This window comes from Sarcophilus harrisii, chromosome 5 (assembly GCF_902635505.1).
Source record: "Sarcophilus harrisii chromosome 5, mSarHar1.11, whole genome shotgun sequence".
NCBI classification, from domain to species: Eukaryota; Metazoa; Chordata; class Mammalia; order Dasyuromorphia; family Dasyuridae; genus Sarcophilus; species Sarcophilus harrisii.
In genome coordinates this window covers 134,081,170-134,104,996 of record NC_045430.1, presented here as the reverse complement: position 1 = coordinate 134,104,996, position 23,827 = coordinate 134,081,170, and the positions used below count along the sequence as shown (strand labels likewise).

General features: G+C 34.3%; 1 protein-coding gene across 2 annotated transcripts in view; it reads right to left on the bottom strand.

The window, feature by feature from the left end:
* Positions 1-23,827, bottom strand: part of KIAA1324L (KIAA1324 like) — a 200,001-nt gene that overhangs the window by 51,838 nt on the left and 124,336 nt on the right. For both annotated transcript variants that reach the window (XM_012550892.3, XM_031938631.1), the window contains exons 7-10: positions 15,537-15,689; positions 14,901-14,989; positions 5,990-6,170; positions 4,062-4,190 (exon numbers count right to left, since the gene is read on the bottom strand). In XM_012550892.3, the coding sequence (XP_012406346.2) occupies positions 4,062-4,190; positions 5,990-6,170; positions 14,901-14,989; positions 15,537-15,689 (552 nt within the window). The remainder of the gene's footprint in view (positions 1-4,061; positions 4,191-5,989; positions 6,171-14,900; positions 14,990-15,536; positions 15,690-23,827) is intronic.

The window sequence follows — 23,827 nt, the reverse complement described above, 5'->3', positions numbered from 1 at the left end:
GAGCTGAGATAGCATGCAAGTTTGTTTTCTCCCACTATCACCACTCTGTCCATCTTATCTTTCTGCTTCTTCTCCTCAAATAAATGTACATTTAAAAAAATAAAACCACCTATCAAAAAATATGTAGAAATCTACATATTTAATGTTCTCCTCCAATGGTTTTGGGAGGGAGGGAAATATGTTGATAAAGAGAGAAAAGGGAGGGGAAGAGAGAGAGAGAGAATATCCTCCTCATGGAGGTGTGTTTCTTATTTGGCTGACAAAATAAAGTAAGACATAAAAAGTCAAATTGAGCCACTGATGATCTGTTCAAGTTGCTCAAAGTTGATAGGAAGAAGAATTGAGAAGAAGACAAAAACATAATTATTTAAAATAGGATAACAGGCAAAGATAGTTGGGTATGTATACAACAAAGGAACATTGCTCAGCCAATGTTCCTATTTAATTTTATACCAAGCTCCATTAAAATACAGATCTTAGTACAAGCCTGGTCATCTAAGAGCTCAAGAAAAATTAGTTTTCTCAACAGCTACTGCTTCTTTCACTTTATTTCTGCTTCCTACAATAGAGAGATGAGCTAGAATGTGAGCTGCTCCTCTCCCCTCCTAACTCCACATTAGAGAAGGATCCAGAGCTACTAGAAGGACTTAAGTCCTCTCCAAGTTTTTAAATAAATATTTTCAAGCTCTAGGCTTTTTTTTTTGTTGTTGTTGTTTTCTTTTGGGATTGGTATAGAAAAATCCTGAGTATGGAAGCTCCCTCTACAATAAAGGTAACACAGTGTATAGCTGGGAGGGATCACAAAGGTTCCTAAATCCAACTCTCATATTTTCAGATAAGAAAACTGATGCTGATATCTTCTGTGTAATTTATAATTTGAGACACACCTAGAAAAATGCAAAGTTAAGCAATTTATCCAAGATTACATGAAGAATATGTATCAGAGATAAAATTTAAACCCACATCTTCCTTATTTAAAAATAAGCTCTATATATCCACTCTTATCATAATGGTTTATGCTTATGTAATACTTTATAAAGCATTTGAAATATACTGTCTTATTTGGTCCTCACAGACCCCTCTGAGGGAAGTCCTGTGAATATAATTATTGCCTTCATTTTATAAATGATTAAATATATTCATCCATTGAATAAACATTTATTAAGCACCTACTATGTGCCAGATACTGTGCTGGGCAGCTAAAAAATTTAGAACAATATTGGGCTGCATTAAGAGAGGCAAAACTTTCAAAAATGAGGAAGTGAATCTAGTCAGATCACATCTGCAGTTCTGAATAGCAACCATTTTAAAAGGGCATTGGTAAGATGGAGAACAATTCAAAGGAGAATAAACAAAATTGTGAAAAGCCATAGATTAATGTCATATGAGGAACTGTTGAAGAAAGTAGAGATGTCTAGACCAGATAAAAAAGTTCTCAGAAAGAGCATAATAGCTATAGATATTCAAGTATTTGAAGAGTTATTCCTAGAGTACTAAATCAAGAGTCATGGGGTGATATTGCAAAGATAGACTTCAGTCTTGAGAGCAGGAAAAAAACTTAACAATTAGAGCTGTCCAGTGGGTTGTCTCAGGGGAAAGAGGTTCTCCCCAACAGAGGTCTTAAAGCAGTAGATGACTACTTGTTGAGTGCTTTAAACTGAAATACTGTTCCATGGATGGTTTAGACTAGACAGCCACAAAGGTCTTTTCCAATTCTGAATTTCTATAACTTAGAAACATAGTGTAATAAGTAAAATCCTGGATTTGAAATAAGGAAAAATTCCTATTTCTTTACTGAGTGATCATGCCTAAGTCAAAACATATCTGAGTTTATCATTTATCATCAATAAAATGGGGATACCACCTTTGATACCTATATCACTGTGTAAATGGGAAGATACAGACTATATCTTTAGTTTTAAAGGTTTAGGGGACACTCCAGGGAGAAATAATTTCTGGCTGGGAGAACTGTGGATGGCAAATGGAGGAGGAGTCATTTAAGGGGACCTTGAAAAACAAGTAATTAGCAAAAAATATGGAACACATCCTGCATGGAAGAAAGCTCAATGTGCACTTAAGGAATATTGGGTATTTTACTTTTCTTTGTTCTGTTTTGTTTTCTGACATTGAGAGATCAGAATATAGAGTATCTGAAGGAAGAATAGTGTGAAACAAAACTGGATATAAATATTGGAATGAGATAAAAGAGAGTTCTTGATAGATAAAGGAGACCAAGAAACCTGGATGTAATTTCATAGGTAACAGAGAACCCCAAAGAGCAGTGAGGTGACACAGCATAAAGAATGTTGAGCCTAGAGTTGGGAAGACCTGGTTCAAATCTAATTACAGATATTGGGCAAATCACTTAACCCTGTTTGTCTTAATTCATTAGAGAAAGAAATGGCAATTATCTTTGCCAAAAAGAAAATAGATCAGAAAATCAGACACTCCTAAAACAACTGAAAAACAAAGCAAAGCAGAGCTACAACTTCTTTAATCAACAGAATGGAAATCATGTCTAGAGATATAGAGATATTGAGATAGGGTTTAATTGTGTAACTTTACTGACATAGAAAACTCTCAGGTAGGGAAATTCCCTCTGTCTATATCAATGCAGATATATGATGCAATGATCTTCTCTGAAATTCATGGTCCTAAAAATGATCATTCTCAAACACTTGAAGACAGACTTGCCTTAGGTCACATAGCCAGTACATGTTAAATACAATATTTGAATTCAAATGTTCCCTGTTCCAGGACCAGTTATCTACCCACTATATCACACTGCCTCTTACAGAAGAACTGTGAGAAACAAAAGACATACAGGATGTAAAGTACTTTGTAAATTTTAAAGCTATCTATAAATGTCTGTAATTTTTAATAGTTATTGATAAATTATCAATACTAATAATAAAATGTTAGATTTATTATTCTATTCTTTTGTTGCTAAAATTGTTATAAATCTATTGCTTAGATTCTTAAAATTATTAAATACTAATTTTGTTTTTAATAAATGTCAGAACTGTGATTCAAAATCAGGTTTTCTATTTGCATTTCAAGTTCAATATTCTTCCACTCTATCACCTATCTCTTAAATACTCAATTACCCAATCAAACATATCACATTTATGAGAAAGTGAAGCAATTTGTTATCATGATAAGGAAAAACCACCATAGTCCTTTGATTATAACATCCAGATTTGAAGTAAAAGAAAATAACAATATGACCATTTTAAGGGCCAGCTACATAGCGCAGTAGATAGAGCACCAGTCCTTAAATCAGGAGGACCTGAGTTCAAATTTGGCTTCAGGCAATTTAACACTTATTAGTTGTGTGACCCTTTGCAGGTCATTTAATCCCAACTGCCTAATAAAAAAAAAAGTCCATTTTAATATTACTGTTCTGTAAGAAATGACCAACAGGATGATTTCAGAAAGGCCTGGAGAGACTTACACGAACTGATGCTGAGTGAAATGAGCAGGACCAGGAGATCATTATATACTTCAACAACAATACTATATGATGACCAGTTCTGATGGACCAGGCCATCCTCAGCAACGAGATCAACCAAATCATTTCTAATGGAGCAGTAATGAACTGAACTAGCTATGCCCAGAAAAAGAACTCTGGGAGATGACTAAAACCATTACATTGAATTCTAATCCCTATATTTATGCACACATGCATTTTGATTTCCTTCACAAGCTAATTGAACAATATTTCAGAGTCTGATTCTTTTGTACAGCAAAATAACGTTTTAGTCATGTATACTTATTGTGTATCTAAGTTATATTTTAATATATTTAACATCTACTGGTCATCCTGCCATCTAGGGGGGGGGGGGGGGTAAGAGGTGAAAAATTGGAAGAAGAGGTTTGGCAATTGTTAATGCTGTATAGTTACCCATGTATATATCCTGTAAATAAAAGGCTATTAAATAAAAAAAAAGTCCATTTTAATTTCCCACTCAACACCATTTAGTTTGTTCATACAAAGATGAGCCAGAAAACAGCTGTCTGTGATTCCTGACTATACTAAGAAGCTTGCAATTTGGACTCACCATTCATTCCATCACATTTTGAGTTCCCAACATTGAAGCAGGAGGTTTTCATATTGGCAGGCAGGATGTTCCACCATTTATATTCAAAACCTAAAGCAGGCTCTGTTCCTGCTGGGCATGGCTTGCATTCTAGGGGAGACAGAGGAATAGAGAGAATAGAGGAAGACAATAATACCAACTGTGTATCTTATTGAAAATTCCCCCACTCTCTTTCAACAGCATCACTGAAGACATTTTAATTTGGGTTCAAGGACAAATTAAAAAGAGTGAATGAAGCTTCTAGAACTTCTTGATTCTTTTAGAGTCAATAACATTTCCCAAAAAAAATCTGGAAAAGAAAATCCATTGAAAATATCAAAAGGAAAAAATACATAGATTTATTCAATATAAAAAGGGAAAAGACCATTGAGTGACTTTAGAAAACATATTTACTTAATTTCCATAGATTAATTCCCCTTCATACAAACATAAAGCTCAATCATAAAGGCAATCACATACTCTTTTAGCCATTTCAGCATTATTGCTACCATCATCTCACAATTAAGGAAGGGTTTAACAATAAAATTAGGGAAGTTTTCCTGTGAGTATCTGAAAACAAAAGTTTGTGCCACTGCCAAAATCTCCATACAAAATTCTATTAAACACCTAACACATTCAGTGACATGTCTTTATCCATGGTAGACTAAAGTGATGCCATAACTTAAGACTGAATATTCACAAGCTTTAATTTCTGACAAATCGATAGTTATCTTCCAAGTTAGTACTGATGTAAGAATTATTTTGATTTGAAAGGACTTTGATGTAAACACATCATTCAGCTGATTCAATTAAATGATCAATTATTAGGTGACTGCTAAGTGCAAGGAACTAGAAGCAAAGAGAAAACCTTTCTTTAGAGCCAGAGGTTTTGAACCGAGAGAGAGAGAGAGAAAGAGAGAGAGAGAGTGTGTGTGTGTGTGTGTGTGTGTCAGAGACAGACACAGAGAGAGAGACATAAAGACAGAGACAGAGATGGAGAGAGACAGAGGCAGAGACAGACAGATGAGAGACAGACACAAAAAGAGGGATAGAGAAAGAAGGAGATAGAAAGAGGGACAGAGAGAGGGGGAGGGACAAAGAAAGAGAGGGAGAGAGAGAGGGACACACAGAGAAGGACACACACAGAAAGAGGGACAGAGAGATAAAAGGACACATAAAGGGAGATACGGAGGGCAGAGAGAGATGGGGCAGAAAGAAGGGGGCAGAGATAGAAGAATACAAAGAGAGAGGGACAAAGAGAGGAACAGAGAAATGGGAGATAGAAAGAGAGAGAGAAGGGATACAGAGAGGGGGAGCAGAGAGAGAGAAAAAGAGGGGCAGAGATAGAGGGATACAAAGAAAGAGGGACAAAAAGAAAGGGAAAGAGAAAGAGAGAGGGACAGAAAGAGAGAAGGAGGACAGAAAGAAAGAGAGAGGGACAGAGACAGAGAGAAACAGAGGCAGAGAGGAGACAGAGAGTGGAGGACTGAGAAAGGGGGGACAGAGAGAGAGAGGGATACAGAGGGGGACACAAAGAGAGGGAGACAGAGAGAGGGACAGGGAGAGAGGCACAAGAAGAGAGGGACAGAGGTGAGGACAGAGAGAGGGACAGGGAGAGAAGGACATAAACGGGGGGACAGAGAAGGAGGGAGATGGAAACAGAGAGAAAATTTATTATTATATAATTTATGTTTACATATAATTAATTTATATATAATTCATTTCATTTATAATCTTATTTGTTCTATTTTGTTTTTTAAAACATTATTCTAAGAAAAGGGTCGTTTTATACAGACCGCTGAAGAGATTTGTGACACAAGAACATTTAGAACCCTTGCATTAGCTACAGATGGTTCTCTCTTTAAAAATTTTCTGTAAATACTGCCTTCTGGGGAAAATCAAATTCCTACCCTGCGTTCCATCTGAAAATGTTCCAGGTGGGCAAGGAGTACAAGAAGAGGAGCCATTGTTATAAAAACCAGGGTTGCATGGGGGACAATCTCTCTTCTCTCCAGAAGGGGGAAGCCTAACGGCATCTGCACGGTCCTCCTGGCAGATCTTGGGCTCTATCCACTTGTACGTTATCTGTGTCTGTAAGGTGAAATAGAAAGCACATATCAGGTTTCCATTTCATTAAAATCCTACACAGCTAAATGTTCTCAGCAAAGACATGTTCAAATAACTGACAGACTGTGGATCGTGATACAAGGCTGCCCCATAATCAGAAAACAACATGGAAGAAAGGAGGAGCGGGGGGAAATTAGGTGTCAGTGAAGAATATTAGTCTATAAACTATGCTTCAGGTGCCTCAGTTTTCCTTTATCATTTCCCCAGATCATTTCAAGAAAACTTTCTTTAAGAAAATGCATCAAATGTTATACCAAGCATTACATTGTTATTCTATTAGTTCATAACAGTTGAAAATTAATCACAGTCTCTGTAATATCTACTATTAAGTACACAAACAAGAAAGGAGAGATAGCAAAAACATTTCTTTCACTTAAAGGCATTTGGAGATGGAGAGCTTTTCTTTCATTCTTTATCAGAGAGCATAAAAAAAAGTCATTTACATGTATGTATTTAAATAAACCAAATATATTATTAATTCATTTACCAAGCTTACCTTTCATAAGATAATCTGAGTCAACATTTTTTCTTCAATCTGATAGTCATTCAATTTAAAAAAAAAATACTAACATAAGAACAGACAACCTTTGAAGAACATAGTTCCATTTAAAGGATCCCCAGTAAATATATCCCAAATGCACCAAAGAGAATGGACTAACCAAAAAGAGGAAAATAATCAAAATTATAGCTGTAAGAGAATTTAAAGCTTCCTTTCCTTAAAGTGATTTAATAATCTGATTTAATAATCCCATCTCCTTCAAATAGTAATTCTAACAATTCTAGAAGGTGGGTTGGTAAATCAGAATTTCAATGGTTACTCTGAAAAGTTATTTCCAATGACAGAAACTCAGTAACAGAAAGTCTTTGTAGATTACACTAACTTTTCCCTTAAGAATCCCTTTAGGAAGATAAAAATGTCACCTTATTTCAACAAGTTTATTTAGAAAAAGACACCTTGCTCAACACAATTATAAATGGCATTTTTCTTTCTTAACCTCAGCTCTTTCAGCTTGCACATTTTGGTCTCTAAGCAGTTCACTTTAACCATTTATCACATTAGTCTATCTCAGTGTTACCATCTATAAAATAATGGATAAGTCTTGCTTTGCTGAAATGTCAAGAGAATCAGTTAGCACCTCTAGCTAGAAAGAAAGGGCTTTCAACTCTCTACAAAAAACAGGAGATTTAATCAAATGAAATGACATTGGTTACAGGTAAAATAGATTCAAAGGTGAAAAAGAAACTATATTGGAGATACTAAGCAGAGCAATTTTACTACTATCATGTTAAATTTAATATATACTTTTTAGAAAAATAAAAGCAATGGGATAATTCAATTTCACATATATACATGCATATATGTATGTATGTATGTACATATATGTTTATATGTGTGCATTATATATATATATATATTTAATGAATTGTCTCCTATCAACCCATCTACAATGATTCTACTTACTTTTCCTCACACACAACAGTCCTTATGTTGAGAAGCTTATAGTTTCTCAGTACAAGTCTAGAAACTCCTAGAGGGCAGGGTCTGGTTTTACCTTTGTATTTCCAGTACTTAGCACTGTGTTTGACATATCATAAGTATTTAATAATTGCTTACAGAATGATTGACTGTATTAAAATATTCATGTGTTGATATTTATGCTCATGATAAGAAAGAAAAACATTTTTAAGATCCTAAGAAACACAAATGTATTCAAAGAAGACAGATATCTATATAGCCCTTCTTTGATATCGATAAAATGCAGAATACAACACATGAATTGATTGAGGTTAAACAACCAATACCTACTGGAAATGGGACTTGCTATGACATCTTCCTGGATTCGAAGCTAAATCTCTACCATACCACCTTTCTATGCAACAATGGAATCAGCCACATGGGATCTTAGATAGCTTCTAATCTAACGTTTTCATTTTGCAGATGGAAAAACTAAGACCCAGACGGTTAAGTGAATTCAGCTAGTTAGCAGCAGAGCTGAGATTAGAAGTTTGAACACTCTAAGTCTGGATCACTACAACAGGCTGCCTCTATCAAGAGGATGCTGTTAAACTAAAATACTTCATATGTTTATAGATGAATTGCCAAATTAATAACAAAAAAGAAAATGAGGTTAGTTTGGCATAAATAATTCCCAGTGAATGTATGCTGGTTCATTGTAGCCATAGATTTTTAGTTAGAAATAGTCTTAAAGATCATACTACCTCTTTCATATTTTATAGGAGAGGAACCTAATGTTTAAAGAAGGTACATACAAGCTTATAGAAGTGGTAAGCAAAACTGGAAATAAAAACCTGTTCTTCTTATGCAAGTACAGAGCTCTTTCTCCTACTGCATATTGTCACCTTCTCTTTTTGGAATATTGGAAATTCTACTAAAATTATAGCTGTGTATGTGATTATATATACTTGAGAGACACCATTTCAATAATAATAATAATAATTTCAATAATAATAATAGATCACTATTAGAAGGAATCGTGATAGATCCTTCAATAGCAAAAAATTACCCCTATATTAATCTGCTTTGTAAATTTCTGATTTTTTTATGTTGACTCTTATTAACAGCATATGGTATATCTTAATTTTACTGGTTCCCTTAATAGAGGTTACCTGTTATAGGGAATCTAGACTTTGGGTACTCAACTTATTTGTAGTAGCCCCTGTATTTATTCCTATTGATAATATTATCTTATAATTTATCCTGTTTCTCTCATTTAGGCTACAGATTTCTTGACAGACCCAAATTACCTAGTATGCTATTACAAAATGGACAGTGATTAATTACTACTAAGTACATAAGGACTGAAACTGGAATAGGATCTTCAATTTAATTGTTATGAAGACTTTGGGATGAAGAAACTCTTCCAATACAGGTTAGTGTCTTCTCTGCAACTTCCAGTTTTAGAGAATGGCCTAGAATCCAACTTCTTAAACTGTGGTTCTCAACACCATATGGAGTCTTGTGCCTGAATGTAGGGACCATGAAATTATGATATCATTAGTAAATGTTTGATTTGTATGCCTATTTTATATACCTATATACCCAAAGTCACATTAAAAATTTCTCAGGTGAAAATGGGTCATGAGTAGAAAAAGTTTAAGAAGACTTGGCCTAAAGCACTGAGAGATTGAATGAGATGACCCAGGTGATACAACTTATGTATCTACTGCAAGTGAAACTTGATTCCAATCTTCCTGGATTCAAACCTGGACCATTATCATACTGCTTTTCTATGGATTTAGTAAACTTTTAACAAAATTGTTGTGACAACATAATAATGATGGTGACATGCAATCTGGACAGAATTTTAATTATATATAGTATTACATCAGCAAATATATGTTGAATCAAACTGAATTAATTCTAATAGCCATGAAAAATTCCCCATCAAAAATTAGGGATTGCTAAATCCTCAAACAACTAAGATTTTATGATTTTTTTAATATGCACAAAATCCAACAACCTTTGTTTCATGCCTGAAAGACATTTATCACAAAGAATTAAATGGTTACTTCTGTTCTAAAATCAACTTTCCTTAGATGTTTAGAATGAGGCCATAAAGGAAGGCAGAAGAAAACATGGCAAGGACTATAGACATATAAATAGCTATAAGTATTAGAATCTCTTTCTAGAACCACAAATTAGCTAAACCACAAGGGAAATGTCACATAACCATCCATGTATAAGTCATCCCACCTACTACATAGGAATCAAATTTCTTTGTAAAAAAATTAGATTAGGGCAAATAATTGTGCTGGCGTAGACATCAGAAATAATTGCCTTAAATCCATTTAGACAGACAAAATTCAATATAATTTAATGAGCCTATTTAAGAGCCATCTATGTTCAAGGCACTGTGCAAGGTGCTAGAAAACAAAGTTGAAATGAAAAATATTCCCTGCTTTCAAGAAGATTACATCCTACTGTGAAGATACAACATTTAAGTAGATAATTAAAAGCATGATAATCTGAGGAAGGAGGGAATACTATTAACTAACAGGAAATCTTAATCAGTCTGTGAACTTTTTTTTAAGTATTTTGATTACTGTATTTCAACAGTTTCCTTTGTAATTCTATGTAATTTTGTTTATTCATTCAAAAACATTATTCTAAGGAGGGATCCATAGACTCACCAAACTGCCAAAGTTTATCAGATATATCATAGAGAAAATTCCTTCTTAAACATGGTTGGACAGATGGCTACTGAGGAGCCTTCTTGATGACACAACTTGAACCGAGAAGAGAACATATCTTTCTTCCTTAAGAAATAATACATGAGCTAAGGCTCAAAGGCAGCTACGGATTCTAGAGGGTAGAGGTAAAAAGGAAGTGGATGCTTAGCATGGAAAACAAACTTTTCCAAAGCACAGAGGAAGGAAATGACATACCAAACTTCAGGAAAGAGCAAGCAGTCTAGTTTAAGGAAAAGAGAATATGTGAAAGAGTAAGGCAAAATAAGTCTGGGAAATTAGGCAAGGACCAGATTGTGAAGGGTTTTTAAGGGTCTGAGGAATTTGTATTGTGTCCTAGATGCCAGGAAGCCACTAATGGCTATGGTCAGGTTTGATAATTTATCAAGAACAGTTATCCTAAGAAAGAGAGGTGCACAACTAGCAATTGGCCCCAGAGGTCTGGATTAGAAGTAATGCACAAAAATTGCAGAGGCCAATTTAGACCTCACATGAGGAAAAACTTTTCAATAATTGTTATTATCGTCCAATTATTTCAGTTGTATCTGACTTTTCTTGACCCCATTTGTGGTTCTGTTGGCAAAGATACTGAAGTAGCTTAGTATTTCCTTCTCCAGCTCAGTTTATAGATGAGGAAATTGAGGCAGACAGAGTTAAATGACTTGCCCAGGGTCACATAGTGATCGTCTGAGGCTGAATTTGAACTCACAAATAAGAGTATTCTTGACTTTAGGCCCAGTGCTCTATCTACTGTACCACCCCCCTCTTAAAAACTAGAATTGTACAAAATTGAAATGGGCTGTTTTGAGAGATGTATTTGTCCTCACTTGAGATCTTCCAGAAAAAGCTTACCAGATACAGTGCAAAGAAAATTCTTTTATAGGAATTAGTTGAACAGAACTAATGACCCTTCTTGATATGAAATTCTGAGATTCTATGGCTCCTACTTTAAGATGATTACTTAGATAATTGTAAGAAAGATAGATTTTAGAGAAAAAGTCTGGAAATTAAGTGCACAATAAGTAGCTTACTGCTATAATCCACTAGAATTGTGACCATCTAAATGGAGAAAAGGGATTAGTTGGGTTGGAAATAGGAATCAACGAAAACTATACTAAGGATTAGATAAGGTACATAGTAAAGAAGCCATGATTCCATGTTTAGAAGCTGAATGACTAAAAAGATGATAGGACCCTCATCAGAAATGGTTGTGCGGAAGAAGGACAGTTATGAAGTGGTTCCCAGTGATTTTTACTTCATGAATTATCATAACCTTCCAATTTAAAAAAATGTGTTAACATTCTGATAGGCATTGGGTATGGATATATTAAAAATATATCTGTAATGACATTTGGGCAATTATTTACTACTTACATTGATAAGAATTTTTAGCACAGACTCATTTCATCATTGTCATGAACCCCAAAGGAGCTTGTAAACCACTAAAAGGGAATTACTATAGTAAAGGATCATGAATTGTATTCTGGCCACCTTAAGTTTGAGATGCCTTTGGGACATTAAGCTAGAGATACCTAAAAAGCAGTTGGTGATATGACACTAATACTCAGGATAGAGATTAGAAATACATACATAGATCTGGGCATTATCTGTATAATTATGATAGTTGAACACATTAGGAATCAATGAAATCATCAGGAGAGGGTATAAAAAAAGAATAGAAGACCCAAGAAAGACCCCTAGGGAACATCAAGAGTAAGAGGGTAAGAGATATACATCACTGTCTAACAAAAGAGCTGAAAAGGAATAAAAAGGGCAATAGAAAACCAGGAAAGAGTACAATTCCCATTCCACATCTCAGAAGTTAGGGGTGAGAAGCCCCCTTGATCTAAAAAATTTTTGACCCTCCCTTTGTAACAGAGAATAAGTCTATATTATTATTGCATTGAATGATAAAATATGTTGATATTACATAATAATATACATATATTTTATGCATTTCTGAGTTTCTAAACGTTTTCTGTTTCATCTGCTGGCCTTTACATATCATCTGCAATTTCCACAAAACTCCCAAAAGATTCCCATTTAATTTCTTATGCTGATCCTCAGTATGTGGAAACCACAATAAATAAAGTCACAATGTGAAAGGGATAACTGCAGTGTCACAAAAATGTAAAGAAGAGAGATTATCCGGAAAGGACTAGTTAACTGTCAAATGGCATAGAGAGATCAAAAAGAGGGAAAGAAGAAATGGTCATTGGATTGAACAATTAAAAGATCTCACTGCTAACTTTGAAACAAATAAAAAATACATTTCGGTTGAAAGTATTCAAAACTAGAAGGGATTTTAAAGGGCAGTTAGTCCAAGTCTTCATTTTAAAAATGAAGCAACAGACTATTCAGAAATCCAAGGACTATTAATTAAGTGGCAGAAGCAGGACCAAAACCCCAAAAAAGGAATTTTGATTCCAAATACAGAAGTCTTTCTAGGAGATCTCTTCATGTTGAAAGTTATTATATTTTTTAATTGATTGTCCACTATTTAACTCTTTGGCCTCCTCATAAATTTAATAACACTTAACCTGGAAAGCAGAAATGTGTGAATGAGTATTACTTGGCTTATGATGAGCTATAAACAACATTGGAAATACTTGTTTCAAGAAATAGTAGTTCATAAATAGTGTGCCTAAATTCAATAAAAGGACATTATAAATGTTCACCTATTTGCTACCTTCTCATGTACAATTTCAAAGGTTCTCTACTATAAAAATATTAAGTTTCAACACACATCTACTGACCCTTGCATTGTATATTTTTATTTATGAGTAATATTGCAAGAGCTGTAAACTTTATACTTACATTAATGTTGCAGATAAAATTAAAAAGGTCATGGACCTAACAAAAGTTCTTCCTTTTTTTATAATCACATTCACAAATGACATTCCACCTTCCCTAGATGATTCCATACTCAAATGATAATAGAATAATAGAAAATTAAGAAGAATAACATATTCAATGTATTTAAAATGCATTTACATTTAGGTACAGGTCAATTATTAATTTGTATAATAACTATCTTACCATAAAACTTCATGATTTTGACCTTTTGTGTATCCTTTTTTGTAATACAATAAAAACTCAAATAGTTTTGATATTAGTAGAATCTTATTGATTTGGAAATACTAGTATTAATTAATAATCATTCTAAGATAAATTTATTTTACTGGCTATTAAAAACTTACAACACATATGCTTAACCTGAGAAAAACTTTTTTTTCATCCATCTTACTGTATGTTTCAGTGGATATAGCTCTGGGAAGACTCAGTTTCATATCCCATTTTAGATGGTTACAAACTGAGTGACCTTAACCAAGTTATTCTCTCTTTACATCAGTTTCCTCATTTGCAAAATGAGGGCATTGGGCTCAACAATCTAAAGTTGCTTCCATTTCTAAATCTATGGTTCTATGATACAAGCTAAACACAAATAATCTTCTAACTAAAGCAGAAATTTCTCTTGATAATGTTTTATAAGCAATTATTGATTTGAATTACTGTATTTGAAAATGATAAACTAATATGTCACTTTTAAAACATATTAGATATTTAACTAATTCTAAATTTAAATATTTAAGTCATTTTTGAGTTATTTTAGATTATTCTAGTTATTCTAGATTCATGAGGTTTTACTGTATTATTGTCCATATCAATTTGGTTTTACTGTCAAACTCAAAAAAAATTAATTCTCTGAAAACAACAAATTAAGCTATAATAATTATTATTAAAGTATAAATGTGAAGCAAGATCTAGTATATAAAAGAAAGTTACTATGCCCAGTATTCACCATCCAACAAACTTAGAAGCAATTAATTTATTCCCCAAATACAAAAATAGCATGAAAAAGGCAAATTTCTCATCTAATTTTGCTTTATTCATGAAGTGTCTATGGATTCTTTAATTAAAAGAATCGCAGAGAAACTTTAAAAGTCTATAGACACATTCTCCCTCTGGCAAAGTAGAGTTTTATGCTGATTATTTTGCAGTTGCTAATGCAATTATACTGCTATTTGCCAAAAATTGCATTACCCAACAGCTGCATGGTTTTTAACTGATGAAACCCACTATGGTACAAAAAAATTCAATTGCTGTGAGACATTAGTTCCCTGTGATTTAAAAGTATAAAATTTGGAGTTAACAGGTTTAGAAATGACTATTTCAAAAAGAAAAAAAAAAAAGCTCTTTAATGTATATTGCTTAAATTCATCTTCTTTTCACTGACTTTGGAAATTGAATATTAAAGTTCAAAGCAAACTTCTAATGCTTACTACTACTATGATCTTGGGCAATTCCATTAACTTCCTTGGGTCTCAGTTTCCTCCTCTGTAAAAATAAAAAAATTGGATCAGATGTCCTCCAGAGCCAGTTATAGATCTGGGATCCTATTATAGAGTAAGTGATTCTTAATTCCCTGGTAAGTACCAGGAAGCTTAAATTGATGGATTGTGGAAGTCCTCACAATAACTGTACCTTTCCTTCATCATCACATGGTGTATGAATCTGAAAGTAGTCTTTTTGTGTACAAGGAGGGCGCTCCATACATTGACTGGATCCTTCATCTGCAATGCAAAAACATAAATTTCAGAAATGGAGCACTTCCTTTTGGAAGCCAGGAAAAAAAAAAAAAAACATAAGTAATTGAATCAGCAAGTGAGATTGAATTAGAGTCTAAGATAAAAGGATACTGTATTTCTCTTAGTTCTTTTACAGTGATAGAACATTGGAGTTTCTTTTTCTAAAGTCCAGCATTACTCAAGCATCTTTAATTACAAATTGGCTGTTTTAGTATCGTGACAAACCTTTTCTAAGAGCACTGTATTTACTTGGCTCCAGTCACATTTATTCCACCCAGAAACTTGGAGCTCTCCATTTCAAGGAGGCAATAGAGAACAGTAGCCTCCCAAGGTATTGTAGGAAAAGGCATTGTACCAAAGGAGAAACCGAGGACAAAAAGCATTAAAAAGTGAAAACTCAAATTGTTCTGACTTTATAATTTAGCCAAGACTTTTTCATACCCTTTCAATTCTGATATTCTGTGCTTCATTTATATGACATAAAAATTGTTTTAAGAAAGAAAACATAATTCCTTATAAAAAATATCCCTACCTGCAAACTGGGTATCTTCTTTGCATTTTATGCACTCTTTAGCTCCTTTCTCAGAATAGGTGTTTCTAGGGCAAATCTGGCAGTTGGACAAACCTGGCTTGTCACTGAATGTTCCTGGCTTGCAGGGAAAACATTCTGATGTGTATGCAACACCTATGAAGTAAAAGAACATAGACTGAATGGGAGGAAAGAGATAACACAGCCTCAATAACATGTCAATTTCATCTTCATGATATCATGGTACATTGAAAAGAAAGTTGAATTTGGAATCAAATGAATTGAATTTGAATCCCAATTCTGCCCTTTCCCACCTGTGTGACCTTAGTGATTCAATTCGCCTCCAAGCCTCAATTTCTTCCTCTGTAAAAGGAGGAGTTTAACCTAGAAAAAGTCTAAGGTCCATTCCATGTGTGAATCTGTGATCTCATGATCTTTTATATTTATTCTCTCCTACTGTCACCACCCTAGTTCAGATAATATATCTCATTTGGAATTTTTTCATATCTTTCTAATTATTCTCCCTTCTTCTAGTCTCTTTTCTAACCCAATCCAAACTTTATACAAGTACTAAAGTAATCTTTGTAATCCACTAAGCTAATGTGATAACATACCCCTTCTCAAAAACCTTAAATAGTTCCCTACTGCCTCTAAAAATAAAATGAATATTCCAAGACCTTCCACAGATTGGCTCTAACCTACTTTGTAGCTTTAGCATATAGCTATCCTCTTGTATAAGAAATAAAGAAATATATGATAAAGTCAAAATGCCTTTGTGTAGGCTATTTTCCCATTCCTAGAATGATCTTTCACCCATACTTACATGTGTCAAAATCCTTCCTCTCATTCAAAAACAATCCTAAGTGCTAATCAGATCAAGAAATCCTTCCCTGATTCCTCTCAAACTTTAAGGGATCTCTCCCATGGTTAGTCTTCCAAAATACCTCACCTTCACACAAATATACATAACTTTCATTATCTTCCCCCCCCCCCCCGTCCCCAGTGATCTTTCAGCCAATTATCTCACAACTTAAGAGAAAAAGGAAGTCATGACTTCCCTGATTTCTGCTACTACATACATGAGTCAAAATCCCTCTAGATTTTCATTTACTTTGTTCTGTTCCAGTCCCTGAGAATCATCGATCTAGAGACCATAAAGTACATATTTCATTTTATATGTGAGAAAATTGAGATCCAAAAAGGTTAAATGATTTGCATGACATCCACAGATAACAAAAGTCAGGGGTAAAATGTGAACCCAGGGACACAGAATAGTTCCTCTGTTCTCTTTCCACTGGACTAAGCATAAAGTGGTCTTTCTTGCAAGACTAAAGTATTGTCTTCATGTGATTACTGAGCATATACATAAAGGAGGCCAAAGACAGAAACAAAATTCCAATATATTTTAAAATATTCATAGCAGCATCTTTTTGGGGTAATGACTTAGACAAATCCCAGTATGTAATGAGATATTACTGTGAAGTGAGAAATAACAAATAAGAGCTACTCACTGAACCATGGACACAGGTGAACTAACACACAATTGATAAGAAGAATTAAAATAACAAATATATACAATTACAATAATGTTAGGGAAAAGGTTACTAAATGACAAGTAAATGAAAAACCAGTAATAGTCACAGAGAACAGATAATAAAAAATAATTCTATCCTCTTTAGCAGAGAGATCAAGGGAAAATATTGCATACTTTGCAGAAGTGATCATTATGTGGGGTATATATGCATAACTCTTTCTTTGTTGTATGACATGGTTTAATTGGAGCAAAGCGAGATGATTATACAAGGAACATACATATACATATTATATATATATATATTCACTTATTTTACTAATCAAAGAAAAGATATCAATAAAATTTAAATTTTAGAAAGAAAAAGCCTTCACTTGACTCTGCTGTTCCCACTCAAAGATAATCTGATATCACATTTTCCTTATCACTGCCAAACTATTAGAAATACTAGCTGCCTCTGCTTCTCAGTTTCCATTGTTGTATCCAGTTTTCATCACCTAAATATGGTTTTACCTCAAAGCTCTGTCTTCCAGGCCTTGATTTCCTTTTTTTCTCAACTAAAACATCTTGATCTTTTTAAGTCTGGTGAAGCCAATCTCTTCTCAGAATATTTCTTTCATTCATAATTGAAGAAAATTTAAATTTCAGTTAAATGGTTAAAAATGTAACTTTATTTCTTCCCTAAGTCCCTACAAATGTATCCATGGACTCCTTGAGGGTTAACAACCCCTATTCTAGACTCTCTCTAGCTGATCTTATCTACCCTCTGAAGATTCAATTATCACTTCTAGCTAAGATAATGATAGGGACAGAATCAAAGAGTTCCCTAGAGGAGGAACATCATCTACAAATACATATCAACATCTTCTTTATATGCTATAATCTTAGAGAGTTGCTAAGATGAAGGTTAAACAACTTGACCAGAGTCACAAAATTGACAGAACTTACATCTCCCTACTTCTACTTCCCCATGATGCCTCCTACTCATTTAACAGTGGTGATTCTAAAGCCCATACAGACTGGGCACTGACCCAGCCTTTTCTGAGACCAAGGGACATGTCAGAATATCAATGAGAATTCCTTTGGTCACCATCCCCTCTGTTTGACTGCTCCAGATAAATGATTCCCAAATCAATACCACCAATTTTGTTCTCTTTTTATTACCAACAATTTGCTGGACATTACCCAAATATCCCATAAATATCTAAAACTCAATATTTCAAAAGCAGAAGTCATCTTTTCCTTTTCTTCTCAATTTCATTTGATAGGACTTAATATTGGAATCATCTTTCTCACTTACTTCTCCCTCAACCTTCACGTCCAGTTTATTAAATTGTCAGTTCTATCTCCACGTGACTTCTTATATCTGTTCCTTTTTTCTTTATACACACAGCCATCCCCCTAGTTCCTATTAATTTTCCTTTTAATGATTGAATTATTTTTTTCAAGCTTCACTTAAGTAACACACCATCTATAGAGATACCAAATATTCTTCCTAAGGTACAGTTCTGACCATATCCCTTCCCTACTCACAAACTTCCATTGCTCCCCACTGCCATTCAAGAACTTCATCTTTCAAATTCAAATACCCTTTTCAAGGTACAGGCCACCTACTACCCAAAGCATTCTCAAGCTGTTAGAACTTTTTCCCCTCACCAAATAACCAAGTATGATTCTTGTCTGTGCACATAATAAGTGATTAATGTTGATTATGTTGAATTGAATTAACATATTTGTCTTCTCCTCTTACTAGTATGAAAGCTCCCTGATAGTACTTTGTCTCATCTTTGAATCTTCAGCACCCAGTACAGCACTACATATGCCGTCATCCTATCTTATATTGTAGATGCTTAATCAATATTAACTTGTTGAATAGAATCTAATGAACTCTTCAATCAAAAATTAATTGATGGGGAAATTTTGCTGCTGGGTTCAAAATAGCTCTGCCATTTACTATCTTTAGGATATAGAAAGTCAATTAACCATACACACAGAGTTCTCTAAAAACATTTTATTTTATATAACTTCTATCTGAAGCTATACTATATTTCTGGGACCAAGTCAAGAACCAAGTTACTTAATCTCTTTCTTGGTCTGTTTCTTCATCCAAATATAAGGTATGATCCCTTTCTTATGTGAATAATTTGGTTACTGACAGAGGCATAAAAATAACAATGATATAAGAAAACTAATAAAACCAATTGTGAAGAAACACAGTCCCTCAGACAAAATAAAAGGAGATATAGATTGTTCTGAAAACCAGAAAAAGAACTCCCCCTTAGATAAATATACTTAAGGGCTTGTTTGAAATCAATGCAATGACTGTGATGAAGATAGTTTCAGGGCATCATGGTCCATCAGCTCATACACAGATTTTTAGAGTTTAAAAGGTTGTATTTGACAAAATTATAAATCAAACAACTATATGAAGAATTATTTAAGGAATGTTGGGTTCATATATTATACAAAAATTTCTTGAGTCGTATCTTATGAGATAGAGTTGAGTCACAGAGCTCCAAGCAGCATTAATTTGAATGCACAAGAAGCCAGAAGGAGAAGGAGCCATAAAAAGAGATAGACAAGAAACAGGAAAATGAACTGAGTTCTGAAGAAGTTACAAGAAACCTGGGAATGAATTTATAAACTGATAGGAACTAGATTACAAGACTTTGTTGTTGCATTTTGGGGGAATTTATTGACTGCAAGAGAGGCCCTACTATGTAATTAGATGGAGAAAGGTTGGGTCAGTTGAGAGAATTCTTCAGGCATTTGTGTTGATGATGTGAAGAGTTGAATCCTAAAGATTTTGGAGGGTTGAGTTTATAGCTCTCTAATATTATCTATAGGCTGAGAGAAGGGAAACTTCTCAGCCATGCCCTTTATTACCCTTTCTGGTTTGAGAACTAAGAAAACATGGTTTTTCATTTGCTATGAAGAGGACTGGCTTTGCTGAGAGCCCCACTCAAAAAAGCAGAATTCCTTTGTCATTTGTACATCTGAAAAGTTTAGCAGCAATCTGGCTTATGGGAACTGTCAGTCACTGGAAAAAAAAAAGTGTAACTTTTTTAAGCTTCCTGTTTAGAAATGGCTTTGAGCTAAAAGAACTTGACACTGCTTCATGAATTCCAGAGCAGAAGAGGAGTAAGCTTTAACAAACAAGAAAGCAGTGAAGACCAGAAAGGTCTTTATTTACAGAGAAGTAGCTAGTATAAATTAATTCTGAGGGGACCAAAGTCAACAAAGCTTACATTTCAGAGATGTGAACTGCCCCTAGGTACATGGGTTTTTGTATTCATGTATCTCCCTGCTAGGATTCTACAAATGCATGTCCAGATTCCCATAGACTCCACATACATTGGTAGAAGAATGTAACCAAAGTTTACGGGTCAGCTGTAATGTTTCAAATATTGCTGCTCTGACACTAAAATGTATAATTATTTTGTGAGGAGTAAATTTTTTTTATTATTTCTGACCTTTTCTTCTGAATAAATACTATGAATATTATTTTATTGCATTTGTCTAATCATTTAGTAAATATTTCACTATTAAGAATCAATGACATCATAGTCATTGATTGAGCATAAAGGTGAAATACACTGGTAGTAGCACAAGAGTTTTACACACACACACATACAGAGAAAGAGAGAGACCTCTGTCTCTCCCCACTATTAGACTCTAGAATTCTGAGAAAATAGTAAGCTGCAATCAAATGACCATGTTGTACCTTATCCTCTTCCCCAATACCAGACCTGCTTCTATCAAGGCACATTGGAGTAACTGAGTCATTCCAAAGAGACAGATATGGAGAGACAGACAAACAGGCAGACAAGACAGAGATAGACACAGAGACAGAGACACACAGAGTCACAGAGAGACACAACACAGTGACAGAGAGAGAGACAGCTATTCACAGAGAGAAACAGAAAAACCATTTCTTCATTACTCCTGGGATACATGTAAAATTGGGAAGTTATACTACAAGATTTCTAAAGCACATTCCAACTCTTAAGGATTGAATCTTAAGATTCTAACAATCCATTGAAACTTGGGAGTTTTCTGACCTGATTGGTGATTCTTTTCTTGGCCAGCAGATGTCCTTATTCACTAATGTTAGCAACTCTGTAATAACGTCTGATCTCAAGTCATTCAATAATGGAACTGTACATTTAAAAGATTCACTGTTTTAATTTTTAAAAAGTATCCTCTGAGCTAGAGGAGCTGAAACATACCTACCCCCGCATATCTTGTTTCTTTATTTTTTTCCAGTAATAGAACCACAAGAAACAACAGACTTGCCACTTAAGGGATAAGGGAGGAGGTTATTTCACCTTACCTTCCATTGCCATATTAGTGATTTGTGACATTTTACATTTCTCTTCTCTTGCCTATGAACATACTCAATTTTCCTTTAATGTAAAAAAAATTTCTTCTGAATGACTCACCTAACCATTCTCTCCACTTTCTTGATACTCAGTAATTCTTTTTAATCTGGTTTGCATTAGGGTCTCATTTTTCTGAAATTGTTCCCACAAAATTCACTAATAACCTCTTAAGTTCCTAATCAAATAGCATTTTCTCCTTGGTGTTTGTTTACCCTTGGTTTATCTTTGGTGTCTCTGTTATATCTATTTCGGTAGTATCATTTCATCTACTTTTTAGTGTTAGGAGATCATAAACTTACTAATAATAAGAGATTAATAAGAATAAGATAATTTACACACTGGCTGGTGATTTGCAAATAGTTTTGTAAATATCTCATTTTTATCTTCATGAACAACCTGAGGAAGTCCTCATTTGAGAGATGAGGAAATGGAAGCTGAAAGAGATCAAATGATTTGTGGTTCCTCCATGACTTGAAAAGACCTTAAAAGTCATCAAGGTACACATTTTTACAAAAGAAGAAACTGAGGTCTAGAGAAATACATCAATATACAGGTATTTGTAAGGAATCCAGTTAGTAGAGAATACTAGTGTGTCTCAGTGATGTCTCATGTTTGCTGAAAACATGCTTGCAATTATCTAATGAAATGCCAGAAAGCATAGAAAGGGAAAATGAGTCCCTCGAAATGAAGCATCCTGCACCTGGAAGTCTGTTTTGTCTCAAGAGTCATGTCTCAAATGAGAATACTTAGTGTAGTGCCTTCTTTGTTCTTAGCTATAAAAACCCCTTAGTGGAAAGGGACTTTGAGAATCTCACCCTTGAAGGGACACTTTGCCTGGGATAATTTTTCCCTCACTCAAGACTTTAAATGGCTGTGACTAGGGATTCTCCCAGCCAAGAAATTCAGATGTTGGTGATGATGTTATATGTTTGATTCTTATATTGTCTTTGTTGTTATGGTGATCACTGTGTTTGTTAATTGTGTATTACTTTTATGCTATAAGTTTCTTCTTCCCTTACGTTTTGTTTGAATCAAGGTTCTGAAAAATAATGAATTTGTTCCCACCCCTCTTTAAGTCTGTGTTTGTTGAATGTGAATTCTGCATCTAGATTAAATTTATAGTATTAAATATTAATCCAAATTGTCTGACTCCAAATTTTATGATAGCTGGGGTTTTTTCCCCACTATGCTTTCTTTTTATGGTTAATCTCTTCTTGACTTCCATGAGCCTGTGCTTTCCTGGTAGTACTCCTACATCTGACTACTTCTATCTTGTTCCTTCTATCTTCTATAAAGAGAATTTCCCTAGCCTCTGGACTCTTCCTTTCTTGCTATCCTTAAACTTTTACTATGACACTACTCAAATGACTCCTAAATCTACATCTCTAGCCTCAATTCCAGCCTTATTTCAATCAGCTACTAAATTTGATGTATTGCTTTGTTCCTCAAATTCAATACCTCTAAAAAAGAGTAGATTTATTTCATCATCTTACCACTTGTCCCATTTTCATTCCCACTATCACCAATGAAGCTCAAACTCTATTTATCTTATCCTAAACTATTATAAAAGCCTCCCCATAATCTCCACACTTCCAGTCTCTCCTAATCTTTCTCTTGCATACATATGTGTGTGTGTTTGCCAGATTCATTTTCTTAATGCAGAAATTATTCACCAAAAAAAGACTTCCAAAAATGAGTGTTATGGCTCCAAAGACTCAGTGGGGTTCTTCTATCTTATCTGTTGAAATCCTCATGCTGCCATGCAAAACAAAAGTAGCAGCAGCATTGTTGTTGTTTTCTTCCCCATAATATACTCTGTCATACACACACTTTGCTCAAGAAGGAAAAAAAATCTTGACCAAATACTATCTCCCAAGCACATCTTGCATTTTCCTTGCCTCCATATCCTGGAATGTTCTCCCCCACATCTCTACCAATTAAACGCCTACTCATCTATCAAGGCTAATTCAAATGCTATCTTCTCCATGATGCTTCTCCTGATTCACTGTGCCAGAATTTATTTTTTCCTCCCCTAGACTGCCATAGATAGCACTTTGGACCTCTCTTAGAAATATAAATAGATTCTGTTCCATTTGAACCACAGCTGGAGGAATGCATTGAACTCTCAGGGATGAATCTTAGTTCACAGTTATTATTTAAGAAAAGACATTGAACAATGACAGGAGGACACATCCTGAGGAGGACAATTAGAATGGTGAGAGACCTCAAAACTGTGCTATGTGAAGATCAATGAAAACAACTGGGGACTTTGATGTTGGAGAGAAGACAAAAGGAAATAAAGGATGAAGGCCTGTTATATGGAAGGGAGATTAAACTTGTTCTATTTTAGTCCAAGAGGACAACCTAGGAGCAATGGAAAG